General features: G+C 44.6%; 1 protein-coding gene across 1 annotated transcript; it reads right to left on the minus strand.

Moving 5' to 3' along the window:
- Positions 1–12370: 12370 nt before the first annotated feature.
- Positions 12371–14875, minus strand: RTP1 (receptor transporter protein 1; the record flags this gene model as incomplete). The annotated part of the gene is made up of 2 exons (XM_080696761.1): positions 12371–12890; positions 14604–14875. The coding sequence occupies 2 exons, from the start codon at positions 14873–14875 to the stop codon at positions 12371–12373; spliced, it is 792 nt and encodes a 263-aa protein (XP_080552887.1).
- Positions 14876–15782: the final 907 nt, after the last annotated feature.

A 15782-nucleotide genomic window follows, 5' to 3' on the forward strand; every position in this document is an offset into this window, starting at 1 on the left:
ACACAGGCTCAGTTCCCAGCACTGAGCTACTGATCACAGGGAAAGAGAGCCAAGACAATTTCAACATCTAGGCAGATCACAAGGGATTCAAGGCAGTCCCCCAGAGGAATGGGTATTAGTACAAAGCAGAGCTACCACAAAGGGAAGGTGTGTCAAGCCTAGGCAGTCGTTGGGGCTGGCGTCCTAAATGATGAACCACTCAGCGTGGGCAGGCACATGTCTTCTCCACCAACATCTGCTAGCCCCAGTGGAGGCTTCTGCAAATAAGAGGCTGCTATGCCTTGAATATGGGTATTATATCCTAAGGGACCACATATTAAGCGTGTGGTTCTGAAGAGGTGGTAAAACCTTAGGATGAGGGGCAATTAGGAGGCCCTAACATTACTTGGGGCCTGTCCTCAAAAGGGATGTGGAGTCCCATCCATCCTCTCTGCCTCTTTTTCTGTTTCCTGGCCCAAGCCACTGAGTGCTCAGTCTGATACATGCTTCTCACCAAAGCCATCCCCTGCCTTCACCAGAACTGGACAGTGCAGGCACCATGAGCCAGGGCAAACCTCTCTGTACTTCTAAGTAACTTATGTCAGGTATTTTGTTACAGTAATGTGAAGCTGACTGATATAGAGATTATGGAACCCTAGCACCTCATAGAGAAGCCCTGGGGATCCTAAGAGTACAGGTCCAAAGTCTCAGAAGAAACTGTCCTATTTTTTTTTTTTTTTTTTTTTTTTGTCGCACTGGGGTTCCTGGAAACCCTTCTACCTCCGGGCTACACTCCCAGACCTATTTTACACTTTTTTATTTGGAAACAGGATCTCTTAAGCCAGCGCAGCTGGCTTCAAACCTGTGTGATCCTCCTGTCTCCGCCTCTCAAGCACTGGGATTACAAGCGTGCGCCACCACGCCCAGCTTGAAACTGTCCTATTTTGAAGGTGACGATTCACATCTCCCCTTTGACTATTTGTTATGTGACATTATTCCATCCTCCCTCTCCTGAGACCATGTGGCTTGCCCATTAAATGTCCACATATGGACAAGGACCATAAATGAGGTTCAAGACAATAGAATCCTTCTTTTTAAACAGCTCTGCAAACATCTCCCTTTGGTATGAGTTTGTGTCCAGTACTGAAATCTACTTTGGCAGTCTAGGTCTCCCGCTGTCTTTTTATTTTAGTACATTTTAAAATTATGAAATACTTCAAACACACTGGGAAAAAAAATTGGAGACAAAATCCATGTCCTGCTCAGACTTGGTAAAACAACACATCCTATGAAAGAAATATCAGCAGGGTTTGATCCAAGGAATGAGTTGGTGCCAGGAGAGAGAAGGTGCCTTGGACAAGTGAAAAAAGCTGTTTCTTGATTGTGAAGACCAGGATTCTAGTCCTAGCTGCCCTTCCTGAGCTCAGAAAGCTCAGTCAAATGTGCTTTCTGTGTCTGTTTCCACAGTGCCCCCATTGGTTTCTCCTCATCTTTTCAACCTGTATACACGGAGAGCCCAAAGATTCAGTTGTTGGGCCTCTTTTCCATCTACCCTCACTATGTACATTCTAATCTAGTCTCATGACATTTTAACATCAGCTAAATCCTGATGACTTTCTCATTTCATCTCTAGTTTGGGCCTCTTCTCTGAACTACTGGAAAAAACATTGAACTGCTACCTTGGTATTTCTTATGTCAAATAGGATGTCTAAAGAGCACTTAAAGCCTTCTATGTCTAAGATCAAGCTCCTGATATTGCCCCAGATTGGTTCCTCACCATCTTCCTCATCTCAGAAAGTGGTAACCCCATTTCCAGTTGCTTAGGCCCCAAATCCTTGGGCCTCTTTCTCTTATACTGCACACCCGAGTTATGAGAAAATTCTCTCAGTTCTACCTATAAGACACATTTAGACTCAACCACAGCTGCTACCACGATAGTACAAGCCACCATTCCAGAACAAGCTACTGTCATCTCTTGCCTGGATTACTACAGGAGGCCTCTAGCTAAGCTCTTTTCTTCTAATTCTTGTCCCTTGACAAGAACAGTCTATTAGCATGATGACAATAAATTAAATAACACCACCTACTGCTCAACTTCTCAAGTGGTTTCTGTCCTAATTCAGATTAAAAACTAATGTATTGACAATGCCCAAGGTTTATGGTGTATGGTGTATATGCTCAATTCTCACTTCTGGTTCTACTATATTTCAGCCACACTGGCCTCCTCACAGTTAAATATTTCAGGATTCTCCTACCTCAGAGCCTTTGTATATATACCATTGTCCTTACTCAGTCTCTTCATCGTTTCTCTTTTCAAATGTCATCTTTTAGTGAGACCGTTTTGTAGTTACCCAGTCTAGAATCGGAACTCCATCTCCCTTATATACTTTATACTTCTCCCTAGTACTTACCACTATCTAATGTACCACACATCTCATACTGTTTATTGTCTAGTTCCTTTACCATCTACAATGGCAGCAATTCAGTCTCATGCTCCCTATTGTATTCCCAGTCCCCCCAAACAATGCCTGACATATAATATGCACTCAATAAACACCTGCTGAACTGATGAATATTGAAGATAGGAAATATATTATTATATCTCAAAATATCACTATGACTCTGATCAAGACAGGAATAGCAGGGCATGGTGGCACACACTTGTAATCCCAGTACTTGGGAGGCTAACACAGGAGGATCTCAGTTCACAAACAGCCTCAGCTACTCAGTGAGAGCCTTTGCAACTTACTGAGACCTTGTTTCAAAATAAAGAATAAAAAATAGGGATGGGGGTGTAGCTTGGAGGTAGAATTCCTCTGGGTTCCATCCCCAGTACTGTAAAGAAAGAAAGAAAAGTCAGAAGTAAAGAATTATTGAACTTGCTTCAGAAACGAGGGGATATGATGCAAGTTGAAATCCCATCACTACCACCCAAGTCCTTTAAAAACTCAAGCATATTTACAGAAAAATGAGAGCTTAAGATTGATGAAAGTTCACTTCCAGATAGTAAAAGAAAGGAAGATATTATAAATGGTTCAACTAAGAATAAAAACTCCAAACCATCTTAGGCAGACTGACATCCTGGCTAAAAATTAGATGTCCCATTGTCAGGGTACTATCAGAGGTGCCCAAAGGACAGAGAAGGCAAAGCAGCAGTTTGTGAGCAAAGTCAGAGCTGGCAGAGACCCTTCAGATAACCTTGCCTTTTTCCTTTACAAATGAAACAACTGATACTTAGGAAAGGGGAAAGATTAAGTCATTCTAGGCAAACAAACTTGATAATGGTTAAATTAGGACTGAAACCCAGGTTGCCTGACTCCAGGCCAGTGCGATTTTTACCTCACAACCGCTCAGCTACCCATCTTCACAAGTTCCTGTCCCAAAGCAGTCATACAACAGGCGGATTTCATTTCCCTCCTGCATGTGGCAGTACCAAAACAAGGCCAAAAATGACTCCAAAGGAAATTCCTTCGCCTGGAGTCCCACAGAGAACCAGAATGAGACTTGGAAAAGAACTGAATTCCTACTGAGGTATTCCAGCCAGTTAGGAATGGAGCCCAGAATTCACTGGTGTTTTCTGTTTGAGGGAATTTCTAAAATAGATATCTTTGAAGAATGAAGAGTGGCCACCATGCTTCTGGAAAAACGAAGTCACTACTTTGAAATAAATATAAGGTCAAAAAGAATGACTCTACATATATTAAAATAAACCAGTTTTAAACCTTGGGCTGGGAAATTAATCCTTGCCTTCTGTTTCTTTTCCCTAAAGCATTTATTAAAAGAGTTTGGCTGAAGATGCAGAAAGGAAGAGTCTGTCAGGACTCAAAGGGGGAGGCCACAAATTAAAAGGGAAATAGAATCAAAGAAGAATATAAATGTTCAGCAGACATGTGCTCTGTACCAGACATTGCTCCAAACAGTTCTCTACATTGCTTATTCCTTACAATAGCCCTCTGTGCCAGAGTACCATTCCTACTTCGGTGAGGAAGAAAATGAGGCCCGTGGAGCTCACATAACTTGCCTAAGGTAATAGAGCTGATAAGAAGCAGGACCAGCACTTGAGTGTTTCCAGATCCTAAATTCCATGACCTTCTCTTACCTAATGTTACCTGTGCTGTCCAAGTTCTTACTATCTATAGGCTCCCATCCCTCATCTGTAAGATAGGTTCCTAGAGCTCTAATTTGTCTATTTGTGATAGTCTGTGGGTTTATTATAATGGAATCTTTTTTAATTGGCAAGCTTCTCAGTTTTAAGGGCTCCCAACCCCAAGAGTCCTGATTGATTTGAGGGAAGCAATCAAGACAGCACGTCTTGTTCTGTCTGCATCAAGGATTCTGGAGCCACAATTCAGTGTCTGTAGGTCTTCTCCTGGCATGAACCACAAGGCCAATGTTCAGACACTCTAGTGGGGGAGGGCCCACATCCTGGAATGTCCCTGAGGAGTTTATTTACAACACATAGGGTACATCTAACAAGTTCATCATGTGGCATGTGGCAATGTGTGTGAAGAATAATCCCAGAAAAGTGTTTGCAAAGAGAAGGGGCTAAGTTCATAAGCAAGCTTAAAACTCCTTATCTATAACCAGTCAAGGGTCAATAAAGAAGACATGCAGGGCTTCCTTAAGGCAATATCTCTTTTCCCAGCAGAGCATAAAGAGTCTTGGAAAAGAGTTCTGGACTAAATCTAGGTAATGGTTGGACTCCTCTCTATATATTACCTGACATGTTTGGGGTAAGTCTACTTTCACACTCCATCTACATTTTGTCATCTGTGAAATAAAGTGATTGAGTTTCTAATGGTTCTTCCAACTCTAACATCCCACGACACCAAAAGTTTTTTCACTTCCCTAAATAGACTTTCAGAATCCAAAAGCTCCAAACAGTACTGTACAAAGCCTTAGAGTTGGAAGGAAAAGGGGGATCTTTGAAAGGGGAAGCAGAGTGGGTGATACAAGTTCTTAGCAGAAGCACTGATTCTATTCTTGCATGGATGAAGTAGAGAGGAAGTAGTGTAGGCCAGAAACTGAAGAATCAGTTGGAATTAGCCTGGCAAAGAGAAAAGAACAACAGATGGAACAGCATGTGGGAAGAAGTTTCATTACGGCCCTAGTAGAGGCTGGGTTGTATGAAGATAAGAACAGAGAGAACCATTAAATCCACTGCAGTAAAATGGCAGACTAGGAAGATCAGAGAAATTCTTGCCCTCCAGAGGCATTAAGACACAGCAATAAAGGGGCTAACATAACCTTGCAGAAGTTTGGGGAAGCAGCCAAAAGTCTACAGCAATCAAGTGGATGCCTAATTTAGAAAAGCCCGTATTTGCAATGGGGAATTTTGTGGTATTTTTGCTTACCCATCCTCTCCCAGTAAAGTACAGTCATGGTATAGAAGAAGCAGAAGCCAGTTCCCAGTTCCCTCCCTTGGAATAGAAAAGGCAGACTGACCTTATTTACAATGCTCTAACCTGTCTGGGGGCTTTCTGAAAGTTGCAGTGAGACTAGAGATCCACAGAGACCTAGGACACCGCATTACAGATGAAGAAATACACTAGACCATCTAAGACCCAGAGAAGCAGCTGGGGTAAAACTCTGGAGAATGAAGAGATTCAAAAGTAGCTCCACATATGGAAGAACCTTAAAAATCCACGGGCCAGGCAATATTCATGCTCAGAAAACACCCAGGAAGACTTCCGTTTTTTACCTGTAGCATGCTCAGCCAATTAGTGAAGGGCTTCTCTGGCACAAAGCCAGCCCGTACAGACTACAAAGTATGGTTGTTTTCAAAATGCCCTGTGTTTGTTTGTTTGTTTTTTTTTACCAAACAAGAGCACCTAAAAAAATTGAAAGCAGGGTTTCAAACAAATAGTTACACATAGATTTTCACAGGAGCATTATCCACAATAGCCAAAAGTTAGAAACAATATCTTGATATTTGTCAATAAATGAATGGATACACAAAATGTTTATAATAAATAAAATGGAATATTATTTAGCCTTAAGAAGGAAATTTTGATATGTGCTTTAATATGATTATCCTAAGCCTAAATGAAATAAGTTAAACACAGAAGGACAAATATTATGACTATCATGCCACTGGAAAAAACAAAATTATTGCTTGAAATAAATATGAGAGAAAGAAAAGAAATTACTCTCCCCATGTATTAAATTGGTTCAAATAGTCAAAATCAGAGAGACAGAAAATTGTTTGCCATAAAGATGCTAGGGTATGAAGGAAGATGGGGAGTGTAGTAGTCTGCTTTCTATTACTATAACAAAATACTTGAGGATGGATCACTTTATAAATAAAGAGGATTATTTAGCTCACAGTCCTAGTGACTCAAGAGCATGGCACTGGCATGGGCTCAGCTCTACTGAGGGCCACATGGTAGATATAAGAGCAAGAGATCATACCACCAGATAAGAAGCCTACAAGACAATTCAAGGATTGGGCTCACTCTTATCACAACTCATTCCCTTAAAAATTAATATAGCCTTTCACAAGAACTACCTTAATTCCTTCCTGAGGGATTAAGCTCCACTCCCAGTGACTCAGGAACCCCCACTCAGCCCCACCTCTTAGAGGTCTTACTACCTCCCAGCATTGCCACATGGAGGACCAAGCTTCCAACACATGAATCCTCGGAGGACAAATCAACCCATACCCAAACTGCAGCAACAGGGACAGAGCGCCTGCTTGGGATGACTGAAAAGATCTAGAGGTGAATGGTGATGACAATGCACAGCAATGAAGGTACTCAATGCCACTGAACTGTACCATTAAAGATGGCTAAACAGGATAAATGTCAAGGACCACCGGAGAGGAAGACCAGTTTGGATATGTTGATTCTCAAGTACCTGTGAAACAGTCAAATGGAGATGTCAGGCAAGATGACATCAGGGTAAAAAGCCCAGAAGAAAGTTTGGGCTTAGAAGTATAGATTTCAAGCCGGGCATGGTGGCACACACTTGTAATCCCAGCATTGGGGAGGCTGAGACAGGAGGATCGTGGTTCACGGACAGCCTCAGCTACTTAGTGAGGTCCTCTGCAAATTAGTGAGACCTTGTTTCAAAATTAAGAATAAAAATTAGGGCAGAGGTATAGTTTGGAGGTCAAATGCCCCTAGGTTCCATCTCCAGACCCGCAAAAAAAAAAAAAAAAAAAAGAAAAGTTATAGATTTCAGCCTTCAGCATATAGATATTAAATTAAAATCTCAGACTAGATGAGATTAACCAAGAGGTGTTGTATATGTACCCCTAAGATGCCTACTGGTGATTAAGGACAGTTTTTATTCAGTCAGTATAATCAGTGGGAAGTAAAAGCTGCAAGAGACTTGTGACAGGGCCCTAAAGAACAGCAGCAGGCAGGGAGCAGGCAGAGAAACATAAAGATGGAAAAGGGCTGGGCATGGCGGCTTTGCCTGTAATCCCAGTACTTGGGAGGCTGAGACAGGAGGATTGAAAGTTTAAGAGCAGCCTCAGCTACTTAGACTCAGCAACCTAGAGAGACCCTGTTTCAGAGTGAAAAATATAAAAGGGTGGGGTATAGCTCAGCAGTAGAACATATCTGGGCTCAATCCCTAGTAACACACACACACACACACACACACACACACACACACACACACGGCAAAAAAAAAAAAAAAAGAACCAGAAAAGACAAAGGTAAATCAGGAGCACGATGTCCCTGAAACCAAGCAAAGACAGTTTTAGAGTTGATCAGTAGTGTTGAATCCCTTTGGGAGATCTAGAAAAATAAGGTTTAGAAGTGAGTGTACATTGACACTGGAGATGTAGCCCAGTGATAGAGTGTTTGCCTAGCATGCATGAGGTCCTGGATTCAATCAATAGCACCGCAATACATACATACACACATACATACATACATATATTGTATGTGCCCCTAAGATGCCTTCTGGTGACTGAGGACAGTTTCTATAGAGCTTTAGGGCTGGAAGTGGAATTCAACCTGTAAATTAATAAGAGGTGAAAATGTGGAGACAGAATATGGACAGTTCTTGAAACATTTGGTTCTGAAAAGAAGGGGGAAAAGGAGGATCTGGAGAACAATGTGAAATTCAGCAAGGGAAGAGAAGTTGAAAATCCGGGGAAAGACTAGATAGCACCCAGGTCTGGGTCCTTGTTGTCAGAGCTGAGCTCATGGAATGCATCCAGAGGGTAATGACATGGTGTACCCATCAGAGTCCTTTGTTTGAAATACGTAGAAACAGAAGCTGATCTAAGCATAAAAGGGAGTGTATTGGAAAAGTATGGGGGAGTTCACTGACTTAAAAGACTCAAATTCAGTCATGCTGGGAACGCGAATAGCAGGAACTGTTTTACAATCATGCCAGGGGGCCACCACTGGAATTAATGTGCTCCATCTGTTTTCAGTGTTTTTATCACTTTGCTCATCATTGAAATTCTAATCAGCCTCTCTTGATTCCTTAAAATCCTCCAGACTACAGTGTGTGGGGAGAGGTGATTCCTGGAAGAGGAAATCTGAATGTTGGGCCCCCAGAAAGAAATACAATGGGAACAGGACTGCAAATGATCAGAAGCTGCAGTTTTTCTCTGAGAAAGAGAGAGGACACAAATTGTGTTTTCAGGTCCCAAGCAGCACTTACTCACTCAGTGAAGGCACTCAACCCAGAGGGCAGAGAGTTAGCTTCCCATAGGTGGAACCCTCAGCCATTGGATGAGACCCAGAGGAGAGGCTCCACCCCTTCCCACAATGATGCTCAGAGTCCTTCCTCTGGTTTCTCAGGTTCCAAGGTTCCACAGGAGAGAACAACCAGACACCAATCAAGGTGGCCAACTTAATAGGCCCTCCTACTATTGGCCTTCTCTCCTATCCTGCTGTGTCCCCCTTCTTCATTCCTGCTTCCTGAGGTACCAACACATAAGCCTGTGCCTCAGCTTCTCTTTCCTGGGAACTAAAGCAGAGGCAAAGGCCAGGGGATTGAGGGGGTGGGAGGGGCAAGCATTCGGGCTACAGCATGAAACAGCATGGCAGAGTAGGCCTGGCTGAGAGAGGAGACTTGAGGAGGATTTCTGGGGAAAGACCATCCCAGGCAGAGGAAACAAGTAAAATATGGCCCTAGGAAGGATAATGCCTGGAATGTTTTCAGCACCGAAACTAGCACAGCTGCAGAAGCAAGGGGAGAGAGTACTGAAAGGCCTCGGTGAGGTGGCTGGATCCACATTGTATGTGGCCTCCTTGGGCTTAGCTTTTCAGAATGGCAAAGGACACAGAAGAATGGCCAGGCTTGACTTAGGCTAAAAGGATTTTGGTGTTGAGAAAAGACCTGTACAAAGAAAAGGGAACAGCTCTCCCCAAGGGATTCTGCTTTCAAGAACTATACCAGTAAACGAAAAACATTAATTCTGTCCAGGGAGGCCTAAAAGGAAAATGTCTAGATTTAAAAAAAAGAAAATGCTATCCAAAGATGTCATGAGATGTTTTGAGTGGTAATGATCTTCCTGTCACTGGGCTGCTCAACAAGAGGCTGGATAACCTGTCATTGGAAAATGTATAAAATAATGCTTTATGTGGGCTAATACAGGATGGTATGAGGAAAGACCTCAGGATGTTTCAGACCCTAAAATAGCATCTGAGACTCAGAGAGAAAAATAATCAGCTGAATGTTCACGGAAGTTCAAAATTATTTCAGGACCCACAGTTCCCTACGCCTGAAAGGTTCAAAGCCCCACACATAACCAAATGATACCATCTGGAGAAGAAAAAAAAAAAAAAAAAAACAAAAAACAACCTCTGCCCTTCTACAAATGCTTTGACTTAAACATTTTTATTTGGGATATCTGAGTACAAGAGCTGGGAAAAATAAGCAGCTAGAAGGAGGCTCCAAATATTGTCACAAACATGATGTACTAATGAGATAAGGGTTATCTGGAGATTGCCTAGCTCATTGGTTTGTTTATCCATTCAAAATTTTACTGAGCACTTTGTAGATCCTCCATAGAGGTGAATAAAAGACACAGAGCTTACATTTTAGCAAGGAAAATATCTAAAGATGAGCTCATTAAAACAAAGCTTGATGCGTGTCCCAGCAAAGGTGGCACAACTCAATCATGAAGACTCTTAAAGCAGGGCATTCACTGTCCTGCTCATACCTGCAGAGCAGACCTACAGGTTATGGGAATTTGAGGGTGGGTCACATCCCCAAGAACAGGGTGGAGAGTGAGGAGGGCAGCTGGAGAGGGAAAGCTGAGCCTTATCCTGGCAAATCCAGAGCAGGTTGGCCAAGGAAGATCTCAAGGTTTAGAGCTTATAAAACTTGAAAGCCTTATTATGCCAAGCAGCCTAGCAGGTCACCTGGGAGTTCTAATTCCAGTGTTAAGGGCTCATTCCTGGAAATTATGTTTCTTTTGGTCTGGAGTGGAGGCTGAGCACTGATGTTGTTTTTTATTTATTTATTTTTATTTTTTACTTTTATTTTTGGTGGTACTGGGGCTACAGGCTACACTCCCAGGCCTATTTTATATTTTTATTTGGAAACAGGGTCTCTTAAGCCAGCGAGGCTGGCTTCAAACCTGTGTGATCCTCCTGTCTCTGCCTCCCGAGCGTGGGGATTACAAGCGTGTGCCACCACACCCGGCACTGATGTTGTTTTAAAAGCTTTCCAGGAGTGTGTCCTGAAGTGCATCCAAGGTTGAGAACCTCTGTGGTAAGCAGGGGACTCTGAGAGACAGGGCCTGCCCCAGGGCACCCCTTGTATTCAGTATCTACATCCAGACTTGACAAAGACCAGGTGCTCAGGGTGTGTGCACTAGATAAAGAAATGAATACTGTGTGGATGAAGTAGAGGAAGTCAAAGTGAGTCACCAGAATTAGAGCAAGGGCAGCATTAAGACTGACCTTGTGCTGACCCTCTGAATCTCTCCTGACTGTAAGTGAGATGGGCCCAAAGATGGAGCTAGACAGAACCTCACGTGGGGGCCCAGAAAGGAAAGGGAAGAGATAAGTGATGAAGGAGGGGAACCAAAGGCCTATTACAGATCAGGGATGTGTGGGAAATCTTAGACATGTACTACTAACTTCTAGGCCCTGCTGAAGATATTTCTTCTTTACTTAAGTGTCCCATCTTTATGTAAGTGGGTTTCTTCTCTCCACTATATATGATAGTGGTTTTCTAGTAAAGAGGAAAATTCATGGAGGAAGGAGGGTAATCATGTTTCTAACAGAATTGGGGTGAATGAGGGCCCTCAAAAGTTCAGAGTGGCATCCCATCTTTTGATTTTTGCTTCTCCCCACCAACCATCCCATATCCCTACCACTAGAAAGTCTCTTCTCATGCCACTGTAAACCCTATTGCATGCCTTTTTAAAGGGACATGAGATTCTAAGCACTTCTCTATGGATAAATTGTGTGGCATCTTTGATGCTCCTGTCTTGAAGACATGTGTCCCCTTTGGCAAGAGAGCTCATGCATAGCCAATATGGGAAAGCCAATCAACTGTAGTTTTAGCAAAAACTGTCCTGCTCTTGGTGTTCTGGCTATCAGCATTGCTGAGAAACTGAACTCTGAAACTCTCCATTAAATGAGGAGTCATTCTATAGGTTGTCAAGGGATTCTATGCTTTGCTTCTAAAACTCTTGTCTTCTAAATCTCCCTTAGATCCTGTGCCAGTTCACATGCACTGAGTGGGAAGCCTCAGTCTATGAGGTTCCACCTAACCATCTTTTGGGCTCCGGGATCCACTCAAGTTATCAGAGAAGCTAGAAGCTGGAAATCTAGGACCAGAAGCAAGGGCCTCTGTGAATCCACTAGCAAAGGGACATCCTGCTGTCCCCAGCCTCTTCCCTTAAAGGGAAACATCTGCTGCATCCAGGAGGCAGAGCTGTGAGTGAGGCTCATGCAGTAGACAGAGATTAATTGGACGCTGTAGCCAGAGGACCCGGAAGGAGAAAATGAGGGGCAGCAGTGAGAGACTAAGAAGAGCTTATTGCTGTGGAAAGGCCTCTTGTGGTCACCTAGTCCTGTAATTTTTAAAGTTGTTTAAAGCAGTTATCCTTTTCTCATTAAAAAAAAAAAAAAAATCTTGCATGGAACTCCACACAGGGCAGGGCAGTTCTGATTGAAGCAGAAAGAGAAGGAATTAGGAGTGGGCTATTGGATCAGGAGTGGGAAACCCACTCACTAAGTCTACCTCCCTGAGGCACCTATGCAGTACTTCGGGGTCCAGGATCTCTGAAAATCCCACGATCTAGCTCAGACCCTTCATTTTATAGATGTAAAACTGGTCCAGAGTTCCCATTGGCTGAGTGGCAGCATCAGCTCTAGAACTTGACCCCACTTCCAGCCAAGCTTTCTTCTCATCCCCTCCCACCAGCTGGCTACCCCCCACCCCAAGCCCTGGGGCCAAGGGGATCTTAGAAGGAGGTGCGGAAAGAAAACTGTAGATAGATGATCAGAAGAAGGACCGTGGCCCAAAACAAGCACCAGGGGATAGAGAAGAAGTTGCAGCCCGAGCCCGCTTCGGCCTGCGGCTTGGTGGGGCTGGGGGCCCGGGAGAAGGTGTAGGTGGTCGCCTCCTCCTCCAGCAGCTTCTCGCTGGGCTTCCAGTGCACGATGCCCTCCTGGCAGGCCTCGCAGAACTCGCCGCGGTGTCGCCGGTTGTCCTGGCGGCTGGCCACGTGGATGCGGTACTGGCCGCCGCGCTCCCCGTAGCACTGCTCGCGCAGGCTGGTGATGAGGTTGTCCACCAGGCTTTCGATGTTCTCCTCCAGCATGCTCGACTCGTCCAGCCGCGCCGTGCCGCACTCGTAGCACAGCTGCTTGAAGACGCGCATGCGCACCGAGCCCATCCGCTGGGCGCGGTCCAGGTACATGTGGAAGAGGATGACCACGTGCGGCGACTGCCAGGTGTGCCAGCACCAGGAGCAGTGGAATCTGCAAGGAGGCGGAGGGAAAAGAAGAGAACCGTGTGGCGATGGTGGAAACAGGCCCAGGAAAGGGGTGAGGGGACACGGAGGGACAGCAGAGCTTGGAGGCGAGCTTGCTGTCTTTCCCCAGCAGGGTGCTCATCCAGCCCCTTTGTGAGCCTCACCCCTGGGACTAGAGCAGGCTCCCTGGAATGCCACGCAGCAGCCAGCAGTGCTCTGCCTCTTGTGGCTTTGCAGAGGCCTCAGCTCCCCCAGCCCGGCTTCTTCAGACCTTGCTGCTGGACCTTTCTCTCTGGGCCTCATTCTTCCTCTGCCCCGACCGCCTAGGAGTCTGGCAGCAAAACATGCAAGCCATCTTGTCCACACTGACTGTGAACAAGCTTGATCCAAAGCAGTAGAAAATGACCCCGCTGTCACCTATCAGTCTCCAGGCCAGTATCACAGTTAATGTGCTCCAAGAGCTGGAGATAGAAACAGGTCTGTGCCCAGCTACCATATGTCCCTGAAGGGCCATAGTTTACCAGGTGACTGGGACGACCTGGGAATCAGAGGTCACAAACCAGTTCTGGAGAAGCCACAAACCCTGCTGAGCCCCACAAGCCTTCCACATCTTCAAGAAGTTCCTGAGTCCCTCCAGCAAGTGGCACCCCTTCCATCCGCTGATTTAGGACCTTCATGTTTATGATTTTATCTCTCTGTATTTATTCACATACCTCTTATACCAGCTATGAAACTTGATTAAAAAAAAAAAAAGAACTGGAGAGGTCTTAGAAACCACCTAACATTGTTTCCTTTACCCTGAGATACAGAGCATAAGAGAACCATCCATGTACACACAGTTAGTGGGTGGCAGAGCCAGAGCCCAGCATGTAACAGGTGCCCAGTAATGATTCTGGAATTGCTTTGGGTTGAATTGAATTGACTGAACCAAGCCAAGAAAGCCTTGCTTCTGACCACCAGACCTTACCACTCAGCCTCCCCATCTCGCCTCCCAAAGGTAACATTTGACACAATAGACCTGTGGACAAGTGCTAGAAAGTTGGCTCATATATTGTTGTCCATACACATCATGTAGGGAGCTTCTTAAAATGCAGATTCTGGCTCAGGAATAGAATGGGTCCCCAGATCCCATCTCTAGCAAGTTCCAGAGGATGCTCCCTGGGCCAGAGGGCAAGTATCTAAGCTAACACTTCATTTTTCAGATGGGGAGAGTGAGAAAAATTGAATTGTTCAAGAGCCATGGATCTAACAGTAGAGCCAGTTTCTAGCACATTCATATATTCAATATTTTAAATCAAATCAAGCTAAATTAAATCAATTAAACCTGAACTAACCCATGAGCAGAAGACAGACTTCTTTGACCCCAGTGGACCTAGATCTCCCCCATTCCTCAGTTTTCAACTGCTATTAAAAGATTATTAAAATCTGAAAATATGCAAAATGTAAAAGTTTAGAACTGATTAATATATATTCTGTTCTTTGATTTTTTTAGATGAGGAAACTGCAAGAAAAAAAAGTTACACAAGTGATGAGTAGAATAGCTGGAATCAAGGTTAGGCATCCCAGATCCCTGCTAGGAACTCTCTGTCTCCCAGTCTAGGCCAGCCTGACAGTGACATTGAATCTAAACCCTTGGGTTCTATGTATCCTTATTTCTGTTTAGAGATAAGGTGCCCCAGGGCCAGAGACCTGCAGGACCCCTACTTCCTGGGCTACTCACCTGCCTGAGGCATGTAGTTCCAGGTACTGCTTCCAGCCAGGGGCCAGCACATTGTGCTTGAGGTTGGGGTCTATGATGAGGTCCCAGCTGTCAGCTGGCTTGGCCTCCTCCATCTTCTCATAGAAGACTTTCTTCCACTCACCTGTGGTCACACTTTTACACATGTCCTCGTCAGTAGTAAAGGAGGGCAAACTCCACTTTAGTGAGAACGTGGGGAATGAGGGCAGGTGTAGGGCAGGGCAGCGCAGTCTCCACGGTCTAAAAATCCTCATCGACAGGACGAGGAAGAAGCAGGACCCAGCTCCCTCCTTTGTCCGCAGTGGAACCTGTTTCCAAGGCAACCAGGCAGGGCGCCAAGAGACAGAGCTTGGAGAGGAAGGAGTCTCTGAAGGGGTGTTTCAGAGCCCTGAACTGAGGCTGCAGAGGCAGGGTTGGTGGCTCTAAGTGATCCGAGACAGGATGAGGTCCTGACAAGAGGCTAGGTTTCAGACCATCTCACGCTGGCCGCAAAGGGCATGGAGAAGTGAGAACCTGAGAGCTGGCTCAATTTCACCTTGTTGCTCCCTGGAGGCATCATCAGCATCTGGCTGCTATGGCAACCATAGTGCCTTAGGGAGCCTCTGTGAAATAAGGGATGGAGAGAGGTAGACTTGTTAGTGGATAGAGCAATAATAAACTCTCCCTCTATACCCCTACCATATTTGTGACTGATACACTCCCTCTCTCTCTCTCTCTCTCTCTCTCATCTCTCTCCCTCTCTCTGTTTTACTGGGGATTGAACCCAGGGACATTCTACCTCTGAACTATACCCCCAGCCCTCTTTTAGGTTTTTTTTTTTTTTTGAAACAGGGTCTCACTAAGTTGCAGAGGACCTCACTAAGTTGCTGAGGCTGGCTGTAAACCTACGATACTGCTGTCTCAGCCTACCAGTACTGAGTCTACAGTACACACACCACCACACTGTCATTTTAAAAACTTAACTACAGGAGGTCTCTTAAACTATATGACTATTACCACTGTACAGATCAGCAGCCTGGGCCTCATCTGGCCTATAAATGGAAGAGTTCCTATCCAAATCCTAGATGTTGACTTTATATTTATTAATTCATTATTTATTTTAAACATACATACATACCAGGCTTTATGCTACTGCTTGTAAATGAGTATGTACTCAATAAC

The sequence above is a fragment of the Muscardinus avellanarius genome, assembly GCF_963383645.1.
Source record: "Muscardinus avellanarius genome assembly, chromosome: 5".
In the NCBI taxonomy this organism is placed as follows: domain Eukaryota; kingdom Metazoa; phylum Chordata; class Mammalia; order Rodentia; family Gliridae; genus Muscardinus; species Muscardinus avellanarius.